The following is a 25230-nucleotide window of genomic DNA, read 5'->3' as shown; positions in this document are numbered from 1 at the left end:
GATTCTAAGATACTTTTAAGGTTATTAGGAACCTTCAAATCAAATTTCATTAATTTCTAATATGTTTATAGATTTTTCTTTCATTTTTTGAGGTATAAAAAGGCTAAATTATGGATTTTCTCAATTTTTCAATAATTGAAGAAAATCCATAAATGCCTACATTTATTTCTAACATGTTTGCTCATCTTGCAGGATTTTCTTTTTGTTTATTTTTCAATTGATATAAATTTATTCAAGTGTTGTAATAATACATTAATAAAAAATTTATTTTATGCTTAGTTTAGAATGAACGAGCATTTAGATTAAATTTCATAATTGATGTATTTCATTCATTTTTCCTTTCTTTTTTAAGAAATTCACTATGAAAAACATGAATGACATGTGCACCATTTACTAAAAAATAATTAAAACTAAGTAGAGTTTGTATTTACGGCCATAGTCGGAATATGAATAATACTTAGAAATATTATTCTTTATTAAAATACAAAAATCGAATTACACTCTTAAATCTTTTTAAAAAATCATCATATTTCAAGAAAAATGTATTTTCTTTCTTTATTAGAATCTACAAATAAATATTAAATTAAAGTATATTCGTGGTCATAATCATAAATATATGAAAATTTAATTTTATTTTAATTCTATAAAGGCACAAAAATTTATTTCATTCTTTATTAGAATTTAAATAAATATTAAATTAGAATATTTTTGTGACCATAGTTATAAATATATTAAACTTTAATCTTGTTTTAATTCTATTAAAAAATGGAATTTGCTTTTAAATTCCAACAATTTTTTTTAATGCATTCATCATTTAAGATAGAATTGCATCATTTTTCATTTAAATTATTTCAAGTTATTTTCACATTTCTAAGTGATTTTTGAAATAATTTCCATTTCTAAATTCAAAGTTATTTTCAATTTCCAATTTTTGATTCTTATTTTCAATTCTAACTTTTCATTTTCAAATTTCTAAACTTAACTTTGAATTTCATTTTCAATTCCAAGTTTTAATTTCAATTTCCAAATTTTAAATGTTGATTTATTTCAATTTTGAATATCAATTTTACTTTCCATTTTCAAATTTCAAATTTTTACTTTTAATTTTATTTTAATTTCAAATATTGAATTTAATTCTTTATTTATTTTAAAATTCAAAGTTTTGAATTCTATTTTCATTTCAAATTCAAAGTTTTCATTCTAAAACTTCAATTCTTAATTTTGAATTTCATTTTAAATCTCAATTTTTATTCCAAATCAAAATTCAAATTTCCTTTTTGAACTTCTAATCCTAAAATTCTAAATATAATTCTAAGTTTAGTTTCTGAATATAATTCAATTCTCAATTTAGAAATCAAACTTGGAATTTTGATTTTCTAGTTTAAATTCAATTCAGATCTCAAATTTCAAAACTTAACTTTGAATTCAATTTCAAAATCACTTAGAAATTTCATATTTCTGAAATTTTTTCAAAAACATACACATTCTCAAACTCAAAATCATAGCACAAGCCTGATTCAATGTACATTTAGGACTTAGAATAATTTCTTAGATAAATTTAGGAAAAGCAAAGGCATAAATTCGATCCTTGGTTCGATTACCTCTAGTAAAGGCGTCATAAATGGTTGAACCTCATACCGATGAGCGAATCCCGTCTCTCCATTTTTCGGCAAATTTCAAAACGGAGGCGAGTAATTTCAAAATATCTTTACAAAAGGTCAAGTGAGACCTTGTGAGAGTTTTTCTTCTTTCTCCTAAAAAGAAAAAGGAAAAAAAATCAACGATCACAGGTTTGACGATCGTGATGGGACTCATCTTCGTCTGATCGAATTAAGTACCTTTGCCTTGTTTAAATTTGTTTAAGTCATTATTCACAAAATGTCAGCTTCATTTTCATGCAAAACTTAGGAGCTTACACTCTGACCCAGCTAACATGATGCATATAGGCTTAAGTATGGTTTTGTAGGACCAAATTGAGGAGTTGTATTCATGCTCACTTTGATTTAGGTCTGAAATACAACCCTCCTCAATCTAGGGATTGAATGTAAATAATATATGCAAGTCTGTACTTCTTTATGATTTTCAAAATTCTATTTCTGTAGGACTTTGCATTAGAAACATCTGGTTTTATTGCATGTTAATCATATTTTAAAACATCTCTCACCTATAGTGTCCCGATCCTCACGTTACTGGGCTTTCTCACTGAACCATAGTTCGAGAAAAAGCCTCAGAACTGAGCCACTTATTTGGGATAATACCCCCCCTGCCACGTACTAAAAGCCATAGTCCAAAGTATATCGACAGACGCTCAACGATGTTGGAAAACCATTACCCTAGAACCAGAATTTTTTTTATGCCACGTACTTTGAGCTTCGACTTGGGTATATCGGCATATCATGATTAGATTCAGATGATTTAAACCTTGGAGTTAGGATCAGGGTCCTATAACCATTTCAAAATCTATGCATTTAGAGTGAGCTTTTAGGGAGTGTTGTTTGTAGTTCCTTGTTTGTACAACTTTGATTCTATAATATTTGTGTATTTTCTTATATTTTCTTACTTTTTCCAGAATAATTTTTCTCAAACTCTGGGTATTTCTTTCAAAATTTCCTCTCTATTTTCAAAATCCGTGTGTGTATTTTCTCTTTCCTCATTTCTTCAGATCAAATTTCTAAAAACTCTAGAAATCCATTACTAAATTCTTCTATGTTTTCCAAAACTCCAAGTGATTTTTTTTCTTTTCTTCCTTTCTTCTGGATCTCGAATTTCCAAACTTATTTTGATTCTGCCTGCTATTTTTCTCAAAAATCATGTATCTTTTTCTCTCTCTCCTTTTCTTTTAAATTTTAATCCTTATATTTCGATCTTGTTTTCAAATCCATTCTCCTGACTTTTCTCAGTAAATCCTTTGATCATTGTAGTGGGAGATTGTCAACCCAAATCTTTTAATCATGGTTGACGACCCCACCTAGGTAACAAGGCATATGTTCAGTCATTTACTTTCGTCATGGAGTGATAACACAACTATTACGATTTTCGTGATGACCCAATCCCTGGTAATGGGATATCTTTTCCAGAATTGTCAGTCAGATTCTCAAATATCCCTTCGTCATCGAATTTTTCTTTCAAAATCCCTTTAGTCTGAACCACCCCCTTCATTCTGCAGAGAGCTTTGACATTGTCACAAAATTCGATTAGAAAGTTGCATCGTCTCAGTGTGTCAGTTAGAGCAACAATTTTGAGATCTGCCAGAAGACAAGATCACACAAGCAGGGATGACACCGATCCCTCCATATATCAGTTGTTTAAAAGATATAATCAGAGCAAGCCAGGGCAAGTTCAGGAAAGAAGCCTTTCAAGGAAAAATTCAAGAGCAATCCTGTGAGGAAGCACATCAGAAATGCCAAGGAAAAGGCTCAGTACGAAGATACTTCAGAAAAGACAGATTCTATAGATGAAAACTCTGATGAAGAACAAGAAGCATTTTTGCCAGCACCTCAAGTCTTCAAGAGGCAGATCCTAGAGCCTGAACCTGTCAATAAGCCCAAGGACCATTTAGATATTAATCATATCCAACTACAGTTGAGGGAGATAAGTCACTTAGTCAAAGACCTGTAAGCTCGAGATAAGAGAAAGAAGGTGCGCATAAGCGAGGATCTCTATGGTTTTGCAAAATGCACAAGATTCAAGGCACCAGCCAAGAAAAAGTCACTTGTTACCTTCCCCATGAATGTTGCTAGAAGCAACAATGAAGGCCGAAAGGGGGACATCTGCAGATAGAATCATAAGACATGCCAATCGACTTCTCATCATAAATCAAAAACTCAAGAAAAACTGAAGCATGATGACTGGAGCTTCACTCGTAACTTTACTCCCCTAGACTAGCCACACAAAGAAATCCTTGAGTGCATTGTCACCAAAGAAATGATTGAGTTCCCAAAATTCGTTGATCCTACTGTTGTTAGGAGAAGATTTAGGGATCAATTCTGCGAGTGTCATCGGGCATGAGACCGAGCATTGCTTCATTCTCAAGAACATCATTAAGGACTACATTGATAAAGATCCCCTTGATGAAAACAAAGAAGAGGACCAGCCGGTCGTCCTGACCAAGCCTGTCCGATCTAACTCTCAACGGAAAGCAATTACTCAGCAGAAACCAAAGCACAATGGTTGGGATTGTGATCGCAAATTCACTCCTCTAGATCAGCTCCTCGATAAGGTTCTTGAATATATGTTGGTAAAAAGAATGGTTAAACTCCTAAAGGTTGTTGATCCTCTTGTCCCCAAGGGCAAATGAAAGGATCAATTTTGCAAATTCCACCAAGCAATGAGGCATGACACTGAATGTTGCTTCGTCCTTAAGAACATTGTACATGATTGCATCGACAAAAGGCTTCTTGCAAAAGATGAGGAGGCGAGTCAACCTGCCATCTTGCCGACACCTTCCCTGGACACTCAAGAAGATGATGATGCCAATGCTCTCTTATTCCTTTCGTTTTGCTTTTGTCATTTTGAAGGAACAGTGTAGTCCTATTTCCCTTTTGATGCTCTCCTTAGTATGTCATTTGGGTCCCCAGTTACTTGTTAACATTTCAGTACTGAAGCATCAAGTTTTTTTGTATCTCTGATATCTAATATTTCTTTCCTTTGCTATGTTGGAGCATCTTTTATTTCAAAATTCTATTGTCTTGTAAACAGACAGGATCGAATAAAATCTTTTTATCATTAATTTCTATTAATTTTCATTAATTTTCTATTTTTTTCCTCTTCAAAATAAGGGAAAATCCTGAAATCATTTCATAAGAACGATAGGACAATCCAGACGAATCCGTCCAAAATCGTGAACTTTTGAAAATCTTCGCCATGATCACCGAGAGCTTTTTAAAGCAACAGTCATTTTCAAAAACTTGGATTGAATCTTTTCATCAAAAAACAGCTCTTGTTGGCCGCCTTTCAAAATTCAACTTTCAAGTGGAGTCTTTTCGTTAAAAAACAATGTTTGCCAATCTTTTTTCAGAGATCAATCCTAGGGATGAATCACTTATAAAAAACTGGTTTTGAATCATTCATTTCAAATCAACCCTCGTGTTAATCGTCTTTCTTCAAAACTGGTTTCGAATCGGTCATTTCAAATCAACCCTCGTATTGATCCTCTTTTTTTAAAACTGGTTTCGAACCGTTCATTTTAAATCAACCCTCATGTTGATCATCTTTCTTAAAAATTGGTTTTAAACCAGTCATTTTAAATCAACTCTCGTGTTGATCTTCTTTTTCCAAAACTGATTTCAAACCATTTATTTTAAATCAACTCTCGTGTTGATTGTCTTTCTTCAAAACTGGTTTTGAACCAGTTATTTCAAATCAACCCTCATGTTGATCTTCTCCAGAAACTAGTTTTGAACCGATCGTTTTAAATCAACTCTCGTGTTGATCATTTTCCAAAATCAACCCTCATATTGATCATTTTCCAAAATCAACCCTCGTGTTGATCGTTTTTTAAAATCAACCCTCGTGTTGATCATTTTTTTTCAAAATCAACTCTTGCGTTGATCATTTTTTTTTAAAAATCAATTCTTGTGTTGATCATTTTTTTTTTCAAAATCGACCCTCATGTTGATCATCTTCCCAAAATCAGCCTCTAGGTTGATCCTTTCTGTCAAAAGAATTATATTTTACCGATCTCTTTCAAAATCAACCTTTGGGTTGATCTTCTTCTCAAAAATGAATTTTTATTGCTTTTTTTTAACTGAACATTCTCATTTTACCTCAAAGATTCCATATGCAGGCAGGATCAAACAAAATCTGTCGCCAACAATTCTTCATCAATTTCCAATAATTCTCATAAGTCTCCTTTCTTACCCATTCAGGATAAGGGATAATCCTAAACCATGCCACAGAAACAATAAAACCACCTGCAATTCAAATCATGAATTTTCCTAGATCAATAATTTATATAAAATTCTCATTTCAATAATCAGGGGTTGATAATCCTCAGATTCAGTTCATAATCATTATTAAATTTTATTAAATTTGATCTCAGATCGAATCATTTTCAAAAAATCCAGTCTTCACTGGTCGGGATTATCAAAATCCAGTTTTCACTGGTTGAGATTAGCAAAATTCAGTTTTCACTAGTCGGGATTACCAAAATCCAGTTTTTACGGGTCGGGATTATCAAAATTCAGTTTTCACTGGTCGAGATTACCAAAATCTAGTTTTCACTAGTCGGGATTATCAAAATTCAGTTTTTAATGGTCGGGATTACCAAAATATAGTTTTCACTAGTTGGGATTATCAAAATTCAGTTTTCACTAGTGGAGATTACCAAAATCTAGTTTTCACTGATCGGGATTATCAAAATCCAGTTTTCACTGGTCAGGATTATCAAAATCCAGTTTTCACTGGTCAGGATTATCAAAATCCAGTTTTCACTGATCGAGATTATCAAAATCTAGTTTTTTACTGGTCAGAATTACCAAAATTCAGTTTTCACTAGTCGGGATTATCAAAATCCAGTTTTCACTGGTCGGGATTATCAAAATCCAGCTTTTCATTGATTAGGATTATCAAAATCCAGTTTCCACTGGTCGGGATAACCAAAATCTAGTTTTTACTGGTCGGAATTATCAAAATCCAGTTTTCGTTGGACGGGATTAACCAAATCCAGTTTTCACTGGTCGGGATTACCAAAATTTAGTTGTCGCTGGTCAGGATTATCAAAATCCAATTTTCACTGGTCAGGATTACCAAAATCCAGTTTTCACTGGTGAGGATTATCAAAATTCAGTTTTCACTAGTCGGGATTATCAAAATCCAGTTTTTCACTAGTTGGGATTACCAACACTTTAGTTTTCACTGGTCGGAATTACCAAAATACAGTTTTCACTTGTCGGGATTATCAAAATCCAGTTTTCACTGGTCGGGATTACCAAAATCCAGTTTTCACTGGTTGGGATTATCAAAATCCAGTTTTCACTGGTCGGGATTATCAAAATCCACTTTTTACTGGTTGGGATTACCAAAATCTAGTTTTCACTAGTCAAGATTATCAAAATCCAGTTTTCACTGGTTGGGTATCAAAATCCAGTTTTTAATTGTCGGGATTATCAAAATCCAGTTTTCACTGTTCGAGATTATCAAAATCCAGTTTTCACTAGTCGGGATTACCAAAATCTAGTTTTCACTGGTGAGGATTATCAAAATCCAGTTTTTACTGGTCAGGATTATCAAAATCCAGTTTTCACTGGTTATCAAGATCCAGTTTTCACTGGTCAGGATTACCAAAATCCAATTTTTCACTAGTTGGGATTACCAACACTTTAGTTTTCACTGGTCGGGATTACCAAAACTCAGTTTTTCACAGATCAGGTTTATCAAAATCCAGTTTTCACTGGTCAAGATTATCAAAATCTAGTTTTTCACTGGTCAGGATTATCAAAATCTAGTTTTCACTGTTCAGGATTTTACCAAAATCCAATTTTCACTGGTCGGGATTATCAAAATCTAGTTTTCGCTGGTCAGGATTACCAAAATCTAGTTTTCACTGGTCGGGATTACCAAAATCCAGTTGTCGCTGGTCGGGATTATCGAAATCCAATTTTCACTAGTCGAGATTACCAAAATCTAGTTTTCACTAGTCAGGATTATCAAAATTCAGTTTTCACAAATCGGGATTATCAAAATCCATTTTTTCACTGGTCGGGATTATCAAAATCAAGTTTTCACTGGTCGAGATTACCAAAATCTAGTTTTCAATAGTCAAGATTCCCAAAATCCAGTTTTCATTGGTCGAGATTATCAAAATCCAGTTTTTCACTGGTCAGGATTACTAAAATCTAGTTTTCACTGGTCGGATTACCAAAATCTAGTTTTCACTGGTCGGGATTACCAAAATCCAGTTTTCACTGGTCAGGATTATCAAAATATAGTTTTCACTCGTTAGGATTACCAAAATCCAGTTTTCACTTGTGGGGATTATCAAAATCCTGGTTTCACTGGTCGAGATTATCAAAATCCAGATTTTACTGGTCAGAATTACCAAAATCCAATTTTCACTATTTTAAATTATCAAAATCCAATTTTCACTGGTCGAAATTATTAAAATTCAGTTTTCACTGGTCGGAATTATGAAAATTCAGTTTTCACTGGTCAGGATTATCAAAATCTTGTTTTCATTGGTCGGGATTATCAAAATCCAGTTTTTCACTGGTGAGTATTTTCAAAATCTAGTTTTCACTGGTCAGGATTAGCAAAATCAAGTTTCAATAGTCAGGTTTATCAAAATCCAGTTTTTGCTGGTCGGGATTACCAAAATCCAGTTTTCACTGGTCGGGATTACCAAAATCCAGTTTTCACTGGTCGGGATTACCAAAATCCACTTGTCGCTGGTTGGGATTATTGAAATCCAGTTTTCACTGGTCGGGATTACCAAAATCCACTTGTCGCTCGTCGGGATTATCGAAATCTAGTTTTCACTAGTCGAGATTACCAAAATCCAATTTTCACTGGTCAGGATTATTAAAATCCAGTTTTCACTGACTGGGATTATCAAAATCAAGTTTTTCACTGGTCGAGATTATCATAATCTAGTTTTCACTGGTCGGGATTACCAAAATCCAGTTTTCACTTGTCGGGACTATCAAAATCCAGTTTTTTACTGGTCAGGATTATGAAAATCCAGTTTTCACTGGTCGGGATTTCCAAAATTTAATTTTCACATTAGTCCTTCCAAAATTTTAGCCAAATGTTCCATCAAATCCGATATCGAGTAATTCATTCGCTAAGGATTCCTGAACATTTGGCCAATTTGCTAAAATTATTTTTTGATTTCAAAATTCTACTACACAAGAAAATCACCTCAATTTTCCTCTAGTATTATTCTCGTACTTAAATCAATGTCTCCTACCAGTCTTAATGTAACCCAGCAATCCTCAATTGGCGTCCATCAAATAATCCAAATATGCAGGAAGCATCCTAAAGGACTCTTCAACTGAACTATATAGTGTCTCTTTTGTTCGCTCTCGTTCACGCCATGATTGTTTGTAAGTAACCTCTATACCTTTCTTGAGTCTGATGTCGTTCATGAATTGCCGTGTAGTCATCTTCAGATTATTGCATATTCATTTGTAAATAACACCTGAAATTCACTTGGAAAACACTTTTCCCACTACAAGGTTGCCCAATGATCTACCACATGTACGTTTGCTTTCATACTTCTTCACTTGAAAGAACATTGTTCCATGCACCTTTGTGCAATGAATCTTTTAAGGGCAATCAATCATAGTCTGTAGGTTATTTATCGTGCATACGACAATTTCTCTATTATTTAGCTCTTCACAAATTTTGCTTTATAGTTATTCCTGATCACATGATTTTTTAAAAACTTACAACAGTGTTGAAGATTATTAAACCCTTTGCTTAAAGCAACTTTTTTATTATTTGAGCTTGTTGTTAGTCACCGGATATGTTCACAATCATTTAGTTTTTCGTTAAGCAATTCTTCGTGTAACTGAGATGCCTCCGCTTTAATGATTTTCAATATTTTCTTATTATATGAGAATCTATTGAATGATAACCTATTCAATCATATCACATCAGTGTAAACACATAAAAGTATTCTACTACCCAATAAATGTTCATATAACTCGTACAACATACCAACGGTTTAACTTCTCAATTGTCATTGTGCATCATTTTCACCTTCTATTATTTGTCTAATGTCATCAGTGTCTTAGTTCTCTCCTATCATTTATGAGTCTAGATCAACAAACATGATATAGTCATCACCATCGATATCATCCGATTATCCACTTTTTATGTCATCACTGTCACCACTAATTGACTATTCAGTATTACAAACTAAATAAAAATTAATCATGTATGAAACATTCATGCATTTTTCATTGTCAAGGTTAACTATAAAATCTCACATCCATCATCACACCTATATCTCAAGCATAAATTATAAAGTCTAACAATTTCTACCTAGCTTTTTCATGTGCCATGGAAGGTTGGATGTCATCCATATTACTGTGATGAAGATCACTCTCACTAGTTTGCCTACATGGTTTTACATCCTCTACCATGATCATTTGATCATGTACAATATCAATTGTTCATAAAAGTTCTTTATGGCATGCGCATTAAACATATATATCCCTAATTGGTTTAGCAATTACATGCCCTCTGTGTGCCTAAGCTCAATGTTTGGAACATCAATATTGTTCACTATTTAAAATAATTGGATGTTCGCTAAAGGACTGAACTCTATTCGTTAACTGCTTCTTGTACATCACTTCCAATTACTTCTTATTTAACTTCATATGCAACAACTTTCTCTTTAGTTTTGCGAGCAATTAAGTAAACATTGTCACTAAATATATCGATTTTACACCATCATCGTCCAACATATCTATCTATATATTGGCTATCTACGTTCGAAAAATAGCTATACTAAAGGGTCATTGATTTTTTTACATATGTGATTTTATGAGACATCAAAGCTATACATTTCTTATAGCTAATAGTTTTTTAGACCACTATATATCTCTAAGTAAAGTGATAAATGCTACGATAATGTATTTTAACCCTTTCAAAGGTTATCAATAACCGCATACACCAACTACACAACATATTGTTTATCTAATGAAAACAACAGGTAAGAAAATGCCATCTATGTACACTTCATACATTTAATAAACATAACTACCTATAACAACAACTCTAAAAGTCAACTGCCCACAATAACCCCTATTTAATACTTCTGTACAATAAACCCTAGCCCCATTACACCAATACAAAAATACTGAATATTAATTAAAGGATATTCAAATAAATATAAATCATCTATAATACAAATAAATATATATACACATCTATAAAAAAACCCTAAACATAGTAAACTTTAATGGGTATATCTGACAATAAATATTAAATAAAAAACAAAAAAATATATAAAAAATATCTACAACAATAACAAAAAACAAATACATATGACAATATTAAATACTCATATATATATAAAAAGTTCAGAATAAAATAAAACATTATGCATATTAAGTTTTAGTTTTATGAAACTCACCTTTCAACCTAAGCCAAAAAATTCATGAAAAGCATACAACAACCTCTTTGTAATGCAATAATTTTTTTACATGAATTGCCACAAGACGAGAAGAAAAATACAAAGGGTTTTAGAGGAAAAAGGGTTAGGGTTCTTTAAAAAAATAAATGAAAAAAATTAAAATACATAAAAATAACTTTATATATAATTCAACAAGCGTGCAAATAACTAAAAATTCGCATGCGAAACATTTGCGTAGATCACCCCATATTTGTGTATCTCTTTGAGGATAAATTATTAAAGGAGATCTGCATGGTGTTATGCAAACTTAGTACTATATATGCGAATTTAGTGAAATATTTGCAAAGTTATGACAAGTTTCAACTATAAAAATTCTGCGAAATTGATTATGTGAACTTGGTTCATATATACAAATTTAATAGAATATTTGAGAATTTATGACAAGTTTTAGTTACAGGATGTTCGCGAATTTAGTTATGAATTCTGAAAAATATTTCTGATGTTACGAGAAGTTTTAGTTAAAGAAAGTTCACAATTTGTTCATGCTAGCTTAGCAATACCAGTATGCCGATTTGGTCATTTTGGATATGACATTTTATGATGTCATCTTGGGTATGGACTGATTGTCCAAGCATAATGCGACCCTCCAGTGTCGGAGCAAGAAGGTAATCTTGGAGCACCCCAAATTGTCTGCATTGTTGTGTCATTCGACGAGACCGACCGATGGGGTGAGGATCGTGTCAGCTTTGAAGGTTTCCAAGTACCATAAGAAGGGTTGCATGGTATTCTTGGCCAGTGTTTCTGCTCAAGACAGTCAGGCGACGCCCTTGGATCAGTTTGATGTTGTCCACGAATTTCCGGATGTTTTTCCCGAGGATTTGCCGGGTTTGCCTCCGCATCGAGAAATTGAGTTCTCGATCGAGCTAGTGCCTGGTACGACACCAATCTCTCGCGCTCCGTATCGCATGGCACCTGCTGAGTTAGGGAAACTGAAAAAGCAGTTGCAGGAGCTTCTTGACAAAGGATTTATTAGACCGAGTGTGTCCCCTTGGGGTGCCCCTGTCCTCTTTGTTAAGAAGAAGGATGGTTCAATGCGACTTTGTATTGACTACCGCACGTTGAATCAAGTAACGGTGAAGAACAAGTACCCTTTGCCTAGGATTGATGATTTGTTTGATCAGTTGAGAAGGACCAAGGTGTTCTCGAAAATTGATCTTCGTTCGGGATATCATCAGCTGAGGATTAAAACCGAAGATATTCCTAAGAGAGCGTTCAGGTCCAGATATGAGCATTACGAATTTCTAGTGATGTCCTTTGGACTTACAAATGCCCCTGCAACATTTATGGATCTGATGAATCGGGTTATCAGGTTGTGGCTGAATTCTTTTATCATCGTGTTTATAAATGACATCCTGATATATTCGGAGAGTGTGGAAGATCACCGAGAGCATTTGCAACTCGTGCTGCAGACACTGAGAGAACATTAGCTTTACGCTAAATTCTCAAAGTGTGAGTTTTGGATCGATAGGGTGATGTTTCTTGGTCACGTGATATCCGAGCGAGGTGTAGAGGTTAATCCAGCCAAGGTGGAAGCCGTTTTGTCATGGGAACAACCGAAGACAGTGACATACATTAGAAGTTTCTTGGGATTGGCGGGCTACTATCGTCGATTCATTTAAGATTTCTCGCGTATAGCGGCTCCGATGACTCGATTGTTGCAGAAAGGAGTGAAGTTCGAGTGGTCCTCTCGTTGCGAAGACAGTTTTCAAGAGTTAAAGAAGAGGTTGACCACAACGTCGGTTTTGACATTGCCTTCCCGTACGGGTGGTTTTGTGGTATACAGTGATGCGTCGGGGACTGGACTGGGTTGTGTTCTTATGCAGCATGGAAAGGTCATAGCATACGCTTCCCGACAACTAAAGGTGCATGGGAAGAATTATCCCACACATGACTTGGAGTTAGCGGCAGTAGTTTATGCGCTGAAGATTTGGCGCCACTACCTTTATGGAGAAACGTTTGAGGTCATGTCCGGCCACAAAAGCCTCAAATATATCTTCACTCAGAGGGACTTGAATTTGAGGCAACGCAACGTAGGTGGTTGGAATTCCTTAAGGATTACGACTTCTCCATCGCTTACCATCCGGGTAAGGCGAATGTGGTGGCTGATGCACTTAGTAGAAAGGCGTGAGTCACAGCGGCTAGCTTGATTGGGCGCAGTTGGAATCTGGTCGAGGAGTTCGTGCGATGACAACCTTTTTCTGATGACTCCGAACGCATCCTTTGTGCCGGGATGCAGGCACGACCAGAGATTATAGATCGAATTGAGGAACTCCAATCAGAAGATTCGGACTTTGAAAAGCTGTGCAAAAGCGCTCAGAAGCCAGAAGCGCAGTTTCGCCGGGAGGAGGGCGGAACCATTATGTTCGGAGACCGATGGTGGGTTCCAAAATCGTTACGGGAAGAGTTGATGAGTGAAGCTCACAGATCGAAGTATTTCGTTCACCCTGATTCCACCAAGATGTTCAAAGATCTTCAGAGGACTTATTGGTGGAATGGGATGAAACGGGACATCGAGTGGACTTTTGCAACCTCCTGAGATTCCAGAATGGAAGTGGTTATGTGAACTTGGTTCATATATACAAATTTAATAGAAGTTATGACAAGTTTCAACTATAAAAATTCTGCGAAATTGATTATGTGAACTTGGTTCATATATACAAATTTAATAGAATATTTGAGAATTTATGACAAGTTTTAGTTACAGGATGTTCGCGAATTTAGTTATGAATTCTGAAAAATATTTCTGATGTTACGATAAGTTTTAGTTAAAGAAAGTTCACAATTTGTTCATGCTAGCTTAGCAATACCAGTATGCAAATGTAATAAAATATTTACGATGTTACCAAATATTTACAATTTGTTCATGCTAGCTTAGCAATACCAGTATTCATAAATTTGCTAACATTGTGATGTCTGCGGAAAAATATGTGGATCTACCTTTTAGTGAGAGTTTGTGATACCCGAAGAACATATCGATATATCAAGTGAATTTTAGGTGGTTCGCTCGTGTGAAGAGTACAAAAGGTTCTAAAGAAGTCGAACATTTGCGAGTTTGGACATAGAGCAAGTTTCAAAAATTGCAGGGTATTTTGGAAAACATATTACTTTTTGGCATACACTATAATAATTTTATGTAAAAATAAATATTTTTTGCATTTTTTAATACTAAAAATTATAGATACTAATTGGAACTCAGGGTAGACCCAATGTTAGTATGAACTATGAACCTTTTCAAATCATATCCTGTTCCACTACTCATGGATCCCCGTGAGTGGGGACTGGTAAACGAGCTGAACAAGATGAGCGTGAAGTGTTCAAACTTGGCTCATTCTTGTTGCAAGTCAAGCAGAGAGTTCGAGCTGATAATCAGCACAAGATAAAACAACTGAGTTTGAACTAGTTTGTTTATAAAAAATACATTGCTTTATTTTTTGAAAAAATATGTAAAATATAGATCTTAATGACTTAAGGCTTGTACGAGCCGAGCTCAGCTAGACTAAGCATTTATTGTTCATGTTCAGCTTGCCGAACCTATTATATGAGTTTGAACGAACTCATCACAAGCTGAGCCACCTGAATTCTTAATCAAGCCTCCATCTTTATTACCAAACCCGAATCCTATGGATATGGTATGGTTCAAATCGGGCGTGTAACAAGTTGGATTCTGTCAGGATCTTTCCAGATCATAATCCAAATCTGAAATTTAGACAGTCGATCTGAATCTGACTGAATCCAAATCAGATGTGGTAATACTGGATCATGAAAAAATAAAACAAAAACTTGCTATTTACATGTAAAAAATGCAACTGGGTCAGATTTTTATTCGGATCAAACCCAGATTCATCCTAAATTCTGATCCAAATCCCCCAAAAGCAATCCAAATGAACCGATCCGAATATGATCAGAGTGCACATTCGGATTTTACTTAAAAGATCCATATCTGGAATATCCAACCATATCCGATCCGTTTGCAGCCGTAGGCGGCTTGGCCACTACTAAAATATGGAACTAGATTCGGATCAAAGAAATCCGTCCGTATCCGGCCCGTTTGAACGCAAAGGATGATACATGAACGCTGAACGGAGATCCGGTGCGCCATTGCCGGCAAATTCTTGAGTCTCACCAAGAATCGTCGGACAGTGTGATCGATGGATCTCCAAGGGACCTCTCTCAATCCCAGTAAGCATCTCAAGGAAGAGTACGGCCTCTCTCTCTCTCTCGATTCATTCTTGATCGTGTAATCTTTTTCTGATTTCAATTCCGTTCGCGTTGGGTAGATTCGTCAGTAACTTGACAGGTTCTTCTATGCTCGAGATCGTTGCCCTCTCTGCGATCGTCCCCGTAAGTCTCCATCCTTCTCTTGCTATCATTTCTTTTACTTTTTTTCTTGGTCGTTATTGGGCTCTGATCGTTTTCTTGGTATCCTGATATTGGGGTTTCTGTTTATTGATTTCGAGCGGACTAGGAATTGCTTTCTGTTTAGTCGGTTATATGTTTGTACGAGTTTAGATTTGCGTTCTTGAGTTGTGGATCCGATTGATGTGAGTAATTGGTCGAATAGATTGGTGTTGCTCGTGGTGGCAATGGAGATTGGGGTTTTATTGGGGATGGTAGATTGGAGGTTTAATTGCTGCTGCTCTTTCGATGGGTTGGATTCTTTTGGGTAGATTTGCATGTGACACGGGGTATATATAGTATTGGACCATTGGTAACCTTTTTGACAACCCATGGGACGCCAGATCACTATAGTCTTGCAGTAGAGGATGAAGAGAAAATCACATGCCTCCCCTCCCGTCGTGACCAAAGCGTACACCACCTGAACATCTTATCAACGACCTTGAACGTTAAACTGGAGAGCAATGTTTTCTATTTAGAGAATCTTGTCATGTGACGTTCTCTACGCTCAACCAATGACCTGTAACTAGCTTCTATTGGTTTTGGTTCAGTTGGCATGAGGACCGCTGACAGTTCTTCCTTGTTCTTTTTCCCTCGTCCTTTCCTGCGCAACAACTACTAGCTACTTTGGTACTTCAAAAACAAATATTTTTTATGATAGATTACTTCATATTTGTAGTTAAAGGGCGACTTGATGAATTTATTTAATAAAATGAGGCTTTTGTATATTTGTTGTGGTCATTTTGAGCACTACAACCACTGTTGTTCTTACAGTTTACCCAGTGTGCTACTGTTGTTGTTGGTACTCCTTATTGGTAACAAAGTTTATGAAATTCTTTTTGGACATGTGATAATGAGGACTTCGTAGTGCATTTGCCTAACTGGTATGGTAATTTACTTGTCAAATATCACACGTATATGCTATAAAAAATGCTGAATGTCCATGACTTTTACTAGATTTTTTACATTCTTTTTTTTTGAGCGATATGATACAATATTATCTCTTTTCTGTTACAGGCCTTAATACTGTTCCGGAAGTGGGATAGCTTAAAGAGTGTAGGTATTATTAATGCTTTTGTAGTATGAGATCTTCTGTTGATGACCTAGTAAGAGTGAACAAAGAATGTGTTGTAGTGCATGTGTATTGTTGGCTTAGACTCATGTTTCTTGTTTTATAACATATTCTTGAGGAAGTTGTGAGCATGGGAGAAGTTTGTTATCAGGAATTAACTGTGACCAAAGAAACAAAATTTACGTGATATTCCTACGCTGCTGCATTTTTGTCTTTTTTCCATCCGTTCCACCTATTCTAGTATTATTATACAGGTGATGTAGGGTTTCAGAAAGCCATATGTTTTCCAGTCAATATTGGGTTGCATTTTCGATGAGGTTAAACCTTGTTTTGTTTTCCCTTAATTGATGTAGGTCTTCAGTTTTTCTACAATGCCTCAAATAACTTTTTTCCGCTATGAATTTGATATTTTTTAATGGAATAATCACAAAACCACATGAATTTTTACCTACTTACAACTGCCTAACTAATCATTGATTCCATTCAACTGCTTGTTTTTTCAAAACTGACCTCAAACATCTGCTTGGATTATTAAAGTACTTTTTAGCCTCTCATTGATGAAATCACCTCCCAAATGTTTTTTTTGCTAACCAAACAATATTATTTGGCCATTTTGTAACTAATTCATTGTCAAATGATTGATTATAGGGCCTATGTGCATTTTTTACAAAGAAAAAAAACCAAGGTTAACTAATCAGTAACTGAATAGTTATGTTATGTAGTTTTCTGTAAAGATGTGATATGTTAGGCAGTTTTTGTAATTTGTTCTTTTTGATTTACTTTATGTTTAATATTTGATAGTTCCATGCAATCTGAGATGCTGGTGTTGACTATTGTTTGGTAGTGTACTACCTGACAATGACATGCTTGCATGTACTCCTAATATGCATTTCTGGGAACACAAGCCAGCGCAGGTCATAGCCACCTATACAGGAATGCTTGTGAATTAGTGAAGAGCAGTAGTGTGTGATATGTGTTTGTCTATAGCATTGTCAAGCTCTTTGCTGTTTCCATTGAAGAAGTATGTAATCTCAATGCATGTGCAAGTATAACTGGTACAAGTTTATTTTAAATATGTATAACTTTTCTTTGGTGATGGTTCTATATTCGTTTAGTTATATGATTTACTTTGTTTTTGAGGATGTTCTAATAATTTGTTCAGATGGTCTTTGAGATTATCAAACGCCCAAAACTTCATGTTTTTGAAGCCATACCCCAAGGCATCATAATTAGATTCACAAGTTTTTGAGTATGTTCTTTCTAGGTCCAACAATCTTAAGTCTCTTAAAATATAGTTTGCGTATGGATCTGGATCTAGATCTATACGCATGGCATATTAAATAAAACACATGCTCAATACAACTTCATTAATGGCATCCTTATAATATCTCTGATATTACAAGGCTCATTGTATACCTGTTTTATTTTATAAAGCCTAGGGTTTGGAGGTCGAGCCTTAGTGTGCCGCCCCAACCGATTGTGCATCTCCTCTCTCTTTCTCTCTACTTTCCTGTGCAAGTTGAACCATACATACGAAATTTAATATGGTATCAAAGCCAGGTTGCAGAATCCTATTAGAGGCTGTGTTCAGCGAGATCTGAAGAAACAGGTTTTGGCTCATCTTCCTTTTTTTTTTTTATTCTCCTCTCCCAATCTTTCTATGCAACTCGTCTCTTATTCTCCTCTCTGAGTAGCAGCCATTTTTTTTTTATTCTCCTCTCTGATTGCAGCCTGTTTGATTCATTTTTCTTTTGGTTGTAGTCACCATTTTTTATTCTGCTAGTTCTCGATTCTTAACGTGATATCAATCCCATCGTCTGCTACTCATAAACAGGTTCGTCTGCTACTTATTTTTTTATTCTCGTTCGACGACTGTCAGTCATCAACGACTCCAGCCATCAACGACTGCAGCCATCGACGACTGTCAGTCATCGCTCTTTGATTTCCACTCTTAACGTCTGTCAGTTTTTATTCATTCTTCGATTCCAGAAATTTTTCCACAATCTCTTTGATTTCCACTTCTAACGTTTGTCAGTTTTTATTTATTCTTTGATTCTAGAATTTTTTCTTTCCTTTATTGCTATTTTAGTGTCCCCTGTGCAACGCCTATAGGCAGATTGTAACAGTTTACAATCTGGATTCTGAATCTGCAAAAAAAAAAGGTTATTTCCAGATATCGGTAGCACAGGTACATGTCTTGTTGAAGTTCTCCTGATTGATTAAGTGATCTCAAACCTGTTTGTTTCTTTCCATTTGTTTTGTTTGCTTATTCATTGTCCCATTGATATGGATTACTCATCGTCATCCAGTCCCTCTGCAAATTTCTTGAGTCAGCTCGTTACAGAAAAACTTACTCATTCTAATTTTTTGAGTTGGAAGAGGCAAATCCTTCCTTTTATACGGAGTCAGGATCTCGATGAACATCTGGATGTTTTAGTTCCTATACCACCACGACTTATTTTGCAGGAAACCAAGGATGAGAAGGGTGACACAATTATCATTTCTATTAAGAATCCAGAGTATACAACTTGGAGGAAGCGGCATCAGTCTTTGGTTGCTTATATTACGTCAACACTCTCTCAAGAAGTGTTGGTTACTCTTTCAGATGATTGCACTGCGGCGGATCTGTGGAGTAAGCTGTCTCAGACATATTCTCAGATATCAGAAGTCCGAGTTATGTACTTAAAAAATGAATTTCAAAGTTTGAAGAAAGGCTCCATGACAGTCATGGAATACATAGGCCGCTTGAAGAGTATTACTGATCAATTGGCGGTTATTGGAAGTGCTATTGCAGATAAAGATAAAGTTCAACAACTTATCAATGGATTGGGTCCTGATTTTGACATGTTTACCACAACTTTATCATGCCTTCCACAGTTGCCCACTTTTGATGACCTTCAAGCGAAACTTCTCCAGCATGAGATGATTATGAAACAAAGGGCAAACGGAAATGAATCAGCTCGTCCTCATTCAGTTTTGGCCATGGACACTTCTGTAGGTTTTGGACGAGGGAATGAAGGGCATCAAGGAGGCAGAGGACGCGAACGTTTTGGGCAGGGAGGACATGGTATCTTGCCTACACCTAATATTTCAGGGGCTTTTAATACAGGGAATCAAAGGAGAGTGCCCACTTGTTTCTTATGTAACAAAAGAGGACATGTGAAAGCTGATTGTTGCTTTAATCTACAGAATAAAGGAAAAATAAACAAAATTGAGAATAAATCAACTACTACTGTGGACACAAAAGTGCCATCCACAGATTTGCATCAACTTTTGTTATCAGCATTGTCACAGATGACGATCAAGCAAAATGAACAAGGCGAATAATATGTTGATTTAGGTGCCGCCACACATGTTACGGGTAATGCGAGTAAATTATCTCACTTATTAACTTATTTTGAAAAAGGTAGTATAGTTACGGGAGATGGAACTTATCACTCCATTAGTCATACTGGCAGTGCACATATCCCTATGTCAAAGTCCTCACTTCACTTGTCCAATGTCCTTCTTGCTCCTAATATTAAAAAGAACATTGTTTTTGTAGCTAAACTTGTTGACGATATGAATTCTTCCTTCGAATTTACTCCCTTTTCTGTTTATGTTAAGGATCTACGAACGAAGAAGACGTTCGCTAAGGGGGAGCGATAAGAAAACATGTACATCTTCAAGGAGATTTCTTCAGTGTCTTCGTCTTCAGTCCCAGTTCTCCAGTTGAAGTCGTCCAAGCATTCTTCAGTGTCTTCGCCTTCAGAGTCTTTGTTTTCCCCTTCATTGGAAGTTTTTAATTCATCTCATTATAATAAGCCAGATATTTGGCATAGCTGTTTGGGACATTGTAGTCGGGGTTTCGTTGAAAATCTTGTATCTGATGGTCTCCTTCCAGAGTCTAGTCCATGTTCATTTTTTGATAGTAATAATAAATGTTCTTCATGCGAACTCTGCAAAAGTCATGTTCTTCCTTTTCATATTATAAATAAAAGAGCTTCAAAGCCATTTGAGATTATTTGTTCTGATGTTTCGGGACCCACACCTATTCCTTCTCTTTCTGGCAGTCGTTACTATGTTATCTTTATTGATTCTTATTCCTGTTTTACTTGAATATATTTCTTAAAACACAAGCATGAAGTTTTTCAAATATTTCGGGAATTCCATTCGATGGTCAAAGCAAAGTTTGCTTGTGATATTGTACATTTACGATGTGATGGTGGAGGAGAGTATTCATTGAACGAGTTTATTGCCTTTCTTCGGGATAAAGGAATAAGTCAACAGGTTTCTTGCCCTCATATTCCTCAACAAAATGGGGTTGCGGAGAGGAAACACAAGCATATTGTCGAGAGCGCGATGAACATGTTACATGATAGCAATGTGCCCGTTAGTCTCTGGACAAAAGTTTTTCACACATCTCTTCATATCATAAATCGTCTTCCTATGGCACTTTTGGATCGGAAATCTCCCTATTATACTTTATTTGGGCAACATCCCTCTTACGATAAGCTGCGTGTTTTTTGTTGTGTATGTTATGTACATATTGATTCATCTCTGCGAAATAAGTTTCAGGACAAGGCTGTCAAGTGCAGATTTGTTGGGTATGCAGATGAATACTAAGGTTATCGATGCTATGACCCTACTACAAAACGTATTAGGACCTCCAGAAATGTTGTTTTTGACGAACGGAATTTTCAGGTCAATGACTCTGCAGCGTTGCCATCTCGAGAATTAGAAGTATATGATCCATGGATGAGCGTAGATCTACTTGCTAATACAGAAGAAACATGTCAGACAAATTGTCTTTCCTTCGGCTTGAGTAGGGAGTTGAATGACCCACAGTTGCATGTTGAATTATCTCCAGTTGAGTCTCCAGTTGAGCCACCTCCAATAGAACGCTTCTCTGGACAAATATACACTAGACGAGACAAAAATACAGAGCCGAGGAATGTGGAAAGCATCGCCAATGATCCAGCTCAAAGGCCGTCACGCATTAAGCATCCTATTCAACGATGGGTGAGTTATGAGACCTTCTCCCTTGATTTCCAGTTGTTTATGTCTCAGCTCACAAAACAGGATGAACCCACTTGTTTTAATCAAGCTCTTCAATCCCGTCATTGGACTGAAGCTATGAATGAAGAAATGAAAGCTCTTCATGAATGCCAGACTTGGGAAATAGTCCCTCGGTCAGAATGAAAGAATGTAGTTGGCTCAAAATGGGTTTATAAAACAAGGTATGAGCCTGAAGGAAGTATTGACAGATATAAGGCACGACTTATTGCTCGAGGATTCACACAACAATATGGTGAAGACTACGATGAAACTTTTAGTCCGGTAGTCAAAATGGGTACTATTCGTGTCATCATATCCCTAGCAGTCGATCGAGGTTGGAGCCTTAGCGAGATGGATGTTAAAAATGCATTTTTGCATGGAACTTTAAAGGAAGAAGTGTATATAGAGCAACCTCCTGGTTATGCCGAGAAGGATCCTACTGCCTGGGTGTGGAAACTAAGGAAATCTCTGTATGGGTTGAAACAGGCGTCCCGTTCCTGGTTTGAAAGTTTCTCTATGCAAATTCAGAGTTATGGTTTTAGAAGATGCTCTCTGGATTACTCACTCTTTATTTACCAAAAGGCAGACATTGTTATACTTCTTCTTATATATGTTGATGACATTGTGATCATTGGAAGTTTAGATAATCATGTGCAAGACATGAAGCAGTTTTTAATGAAAACTTTCAAGATGAAAGATTTAGGAGAATTGAGGTATTTTCTTGGTGTGGAAGTTGACAGACAACAAGACACATTGACACTCATGCAACAAAAATACACTCTTGACCTTCTAGAAAGAGCCGGGATGACGAATTGCAAGCCAGTCAGTACTCCTAGTGTATTACATCAAAGGCTGAGCTCTGAAGATGGTCATCTTTGTGTCAACCCTACAACATATAGAAGTCTCATGGGGATGTTACAATACTTGACCTTTACCAGACCTGATATAGTTTATGCTGTCAATCAGGTATCCCAGTTTATGCATGCTCCAACAGAGGGTCATATGGAAGCTGTGAAGCGCATTCTACGCTATTTAAAAGGAACTATAAGAGACAGACTTGTTTGTCGCAAGAATGATAATCTGCATAGAGGACATGAACTCATCACTTATACAGATGCAGATTGGGCAGGGGATCCAGATGAGAGACGATCTGTCTCTGGATATTGTGTATATATTGGACACAATTTAGTGTCCTGGAGCAGCATAAAACAAAAGGCAGTGGCACGATCGAGTACAGAGTCTGAATACAGATCGATGGCTGCAGACACGACAAAAGCCACATAGATTAGACACTTATTGAGTGATCTTGGGGAGACAATTATTCGATCATTTCTTCTATGTGACAACCAAAGCGCAATAAACATTGCATGTAATCCTATTCAGCATAGCAGAACGAAGCACATTGAGATTGATCAACATTTTATACGGCAGAAAGTCGATGTGAAGGAGATAGAACTACGTCATGTTCGAACAGAAGATCAAGTGGCAGACCTGTTTACCAAGGGGTTAACAGGACATCAATTTTGGCTATTAAAGAGCAAGTTGTACATGCTCCAAAATCACGTACAACTTGAGGGAGGGTGTTAAAATATAGTTTGCGTATGGATCTGGATCCAGATCCATACGCATGGCATGTTAAATAAAACACATGCTCAATACATCTTCATTAATGGCATCCTTGTAATATCTCTGATATTACAAGGCTCATTGTATACCTGTTTTATTTTATAAAGCCTAGGGTTTGGAAGTCGAGCCTTAGTGTGCCGCCCCAGCCGATTGTGCATCTCCTCTCTCTCTCTCTCTACTTTCCTGTGCAAGCTGAACCATACATACGAAATTTAATAAAGTCCACAACAATTTAATATCTGATGTAAGTGTCATGCTTAAGCATTTGCTTCCACTTGTGTTCATTGTCTTGCTGCTATTCAATGTTTGGTATTTCATGAGAAAAAATAAGGGCATAACAGTGTAAGCCAAGTAGTCACTGCAGTGACATGCTACCAATACCAAATTAATTTGTAATATGAAAGTACTATCGCTTGGGGACATCCCATGCCATTTATGGGTGGCTGGTCTAATAAGAAGTATGTGTAAAAATCTCTATAAAAAGGGAATTTGTGTACAAACACAATTTTAGAAACAAGAAGTGTGCACAAAGGCACAAGGAGAACTCTCACAAGTGCACAAAGGCACGGATACACATGCATAAAGGCATGAAAAAATATGAATTTCAATATATTGAATCCCAAAGGGGCTTTACAAAAAGCTTAAAGAAGCTTGAGGGGGATCACCCCTATATATACAAGTCGGAGTAGTGGGGGGCTCCAACATATACGTTGGAGCCCCTTGGAGGGGGCTCCAACTTATATGTTGCCCCCCCCATGTTACAACATTGACAAAAAAACAAAAAACAAAAATAAAAACTAAAAAAGAAATAAAAAAGGAAAATACAATCATATTCTCAAATGAGAATATACGCAAAATATGGGAAATGACCAAAATAGCCTTATCGGGTTTTGAATATATATATATATAACATTACATTTTAACCCCCCCCCTTAAACTTAGGGTGACATAACCGAAAGTTTGCCAAGAAGGAAGTTAAATCTTGGAGAGCACAACGCTTTGGTGAAGAAGTCTGCGAGTTGATATTCTGATGTAACATATGGAAGGTCTATGGTTCTTTTTAAGCATTCTTCACGAATATAGTGGCAATCCATCTCAATATGCTTCGTACGCTCATGAAATGTGTGATTTTTGGCAAAATTGCACTTTTATTATCACAACATAGTTTTGTGGGCCCTTGAACTTGAATATTCATATCTTTCAGCAAGCTGCGAATCTAAACAATCTCCATGGTAGTAGATGCCATGGATCTATATTCAACTTCTGTGGATAAGAGTGAGACCTTCTGTTGTTTCTTGCATCTCCAAGAAATTAAAGATTCTCTTAAAAAGATGCAAAAATCAGTGGTGGAGTGACAGTTATTCGGGTCACCTCCCCAATCAGAGTCAGTATAAGCAATTAAATTCAATTCAGAAGAAAATAGAAATACCTCCTTGTTTAGTGTACTCTTTATGTATCTGATGATACAGAGAATGACGTTCATATGAACTGTAGTAGGTGAATATTGAAATTGACTAGCAACATGTACTGCATGAGCGATATCAGGACTAGTAATGCTTAGATACGTTAGAGATCCAACCAATTGTCTGTAAGGTGTGAGATCTTTTAAGAGAATTCCATCATTAATCTTTATCTTCGAAATCACTATTTCAGGAGTTTCACAGACCTTGTCATCTGTGATTCCTGATCTGTCAAGATTCTCACAAGCAAGTTTAGTTTGAGACAAAAAATAACTTCTGTGAGAATAGGCAACCTCAATTCCCAAAAAATATGTCAGAAATCTTAAGTATGACATTTCAAATTTTGAAGTCAAGATAGATTTAATGCTCTTGATTTCTTTGGTATCATCACAACAATTCTTGCATCAGATTCCTTAACAAACAATGCAATGTCAGTATAGCATGAAGAGAAACCATTTTCTATCATTACATTGTTAAACCTATCGTGCCAAGCTTTGGGA

At 35.9% G+C, this 25230-nt stretch overlaps 1 protein-coding gene across 5 annotated transcripts in view; it reads left to right on the top strand.

Moving 5' to 3' along the window:
- Window positions 1-15183: 15183 nt before the first annotated feature.
- Window positions 15184-25230, top strand: part of LOC149822115 (uncharacterized protein At4g17910-like) — a 96947-nt gene continuing 86900 nt past the window's right edge. Inside the window, exons 1-3 of one of the 5 annotated variants that reach the window (XM_089980832.1) lie at window positions 15184-15319; window positions 15418-15481; window positions 16553-16595. In XM_089980832.1, coding sequence (XP_089836958.1) covers window positions 15446-15481; window positions 16553-16595 — 79 coding nt within the window. In that variant the 5' untranslated portion in view covers window positions 15184-15319; window positions 15418-15445. Of the gene's footprint in view, window positions 15339-15417; window positions 15482-16552; window positions 16596-25230 lie in introns of those variants that run through there. The other 4 variants (XM_089980831.1, XM_089980834.1, XM_089980833.1 and 1 more) reach the window with 4 other exon arrangements.

This window comes from Nuphar pumila, chromosome 11 (genome assembly GCF_984573655.1).
Source record: "Nuphar pumila chromosome 11, dmNupPumi1.hap1.1, whole genome shotgun sequence".
Lineage (NCBI taxonomy): Eukaryota > Viridiplantae > Streptophyta > Magnoliopsida > Nymphaeales > Nymphaeaceae > Nuphar > Nuphar pumila.
Note: the sequence above shows the minus strand (reverse complement) of the source record. Positions and strands in the feature narration are given on the sequence as shown.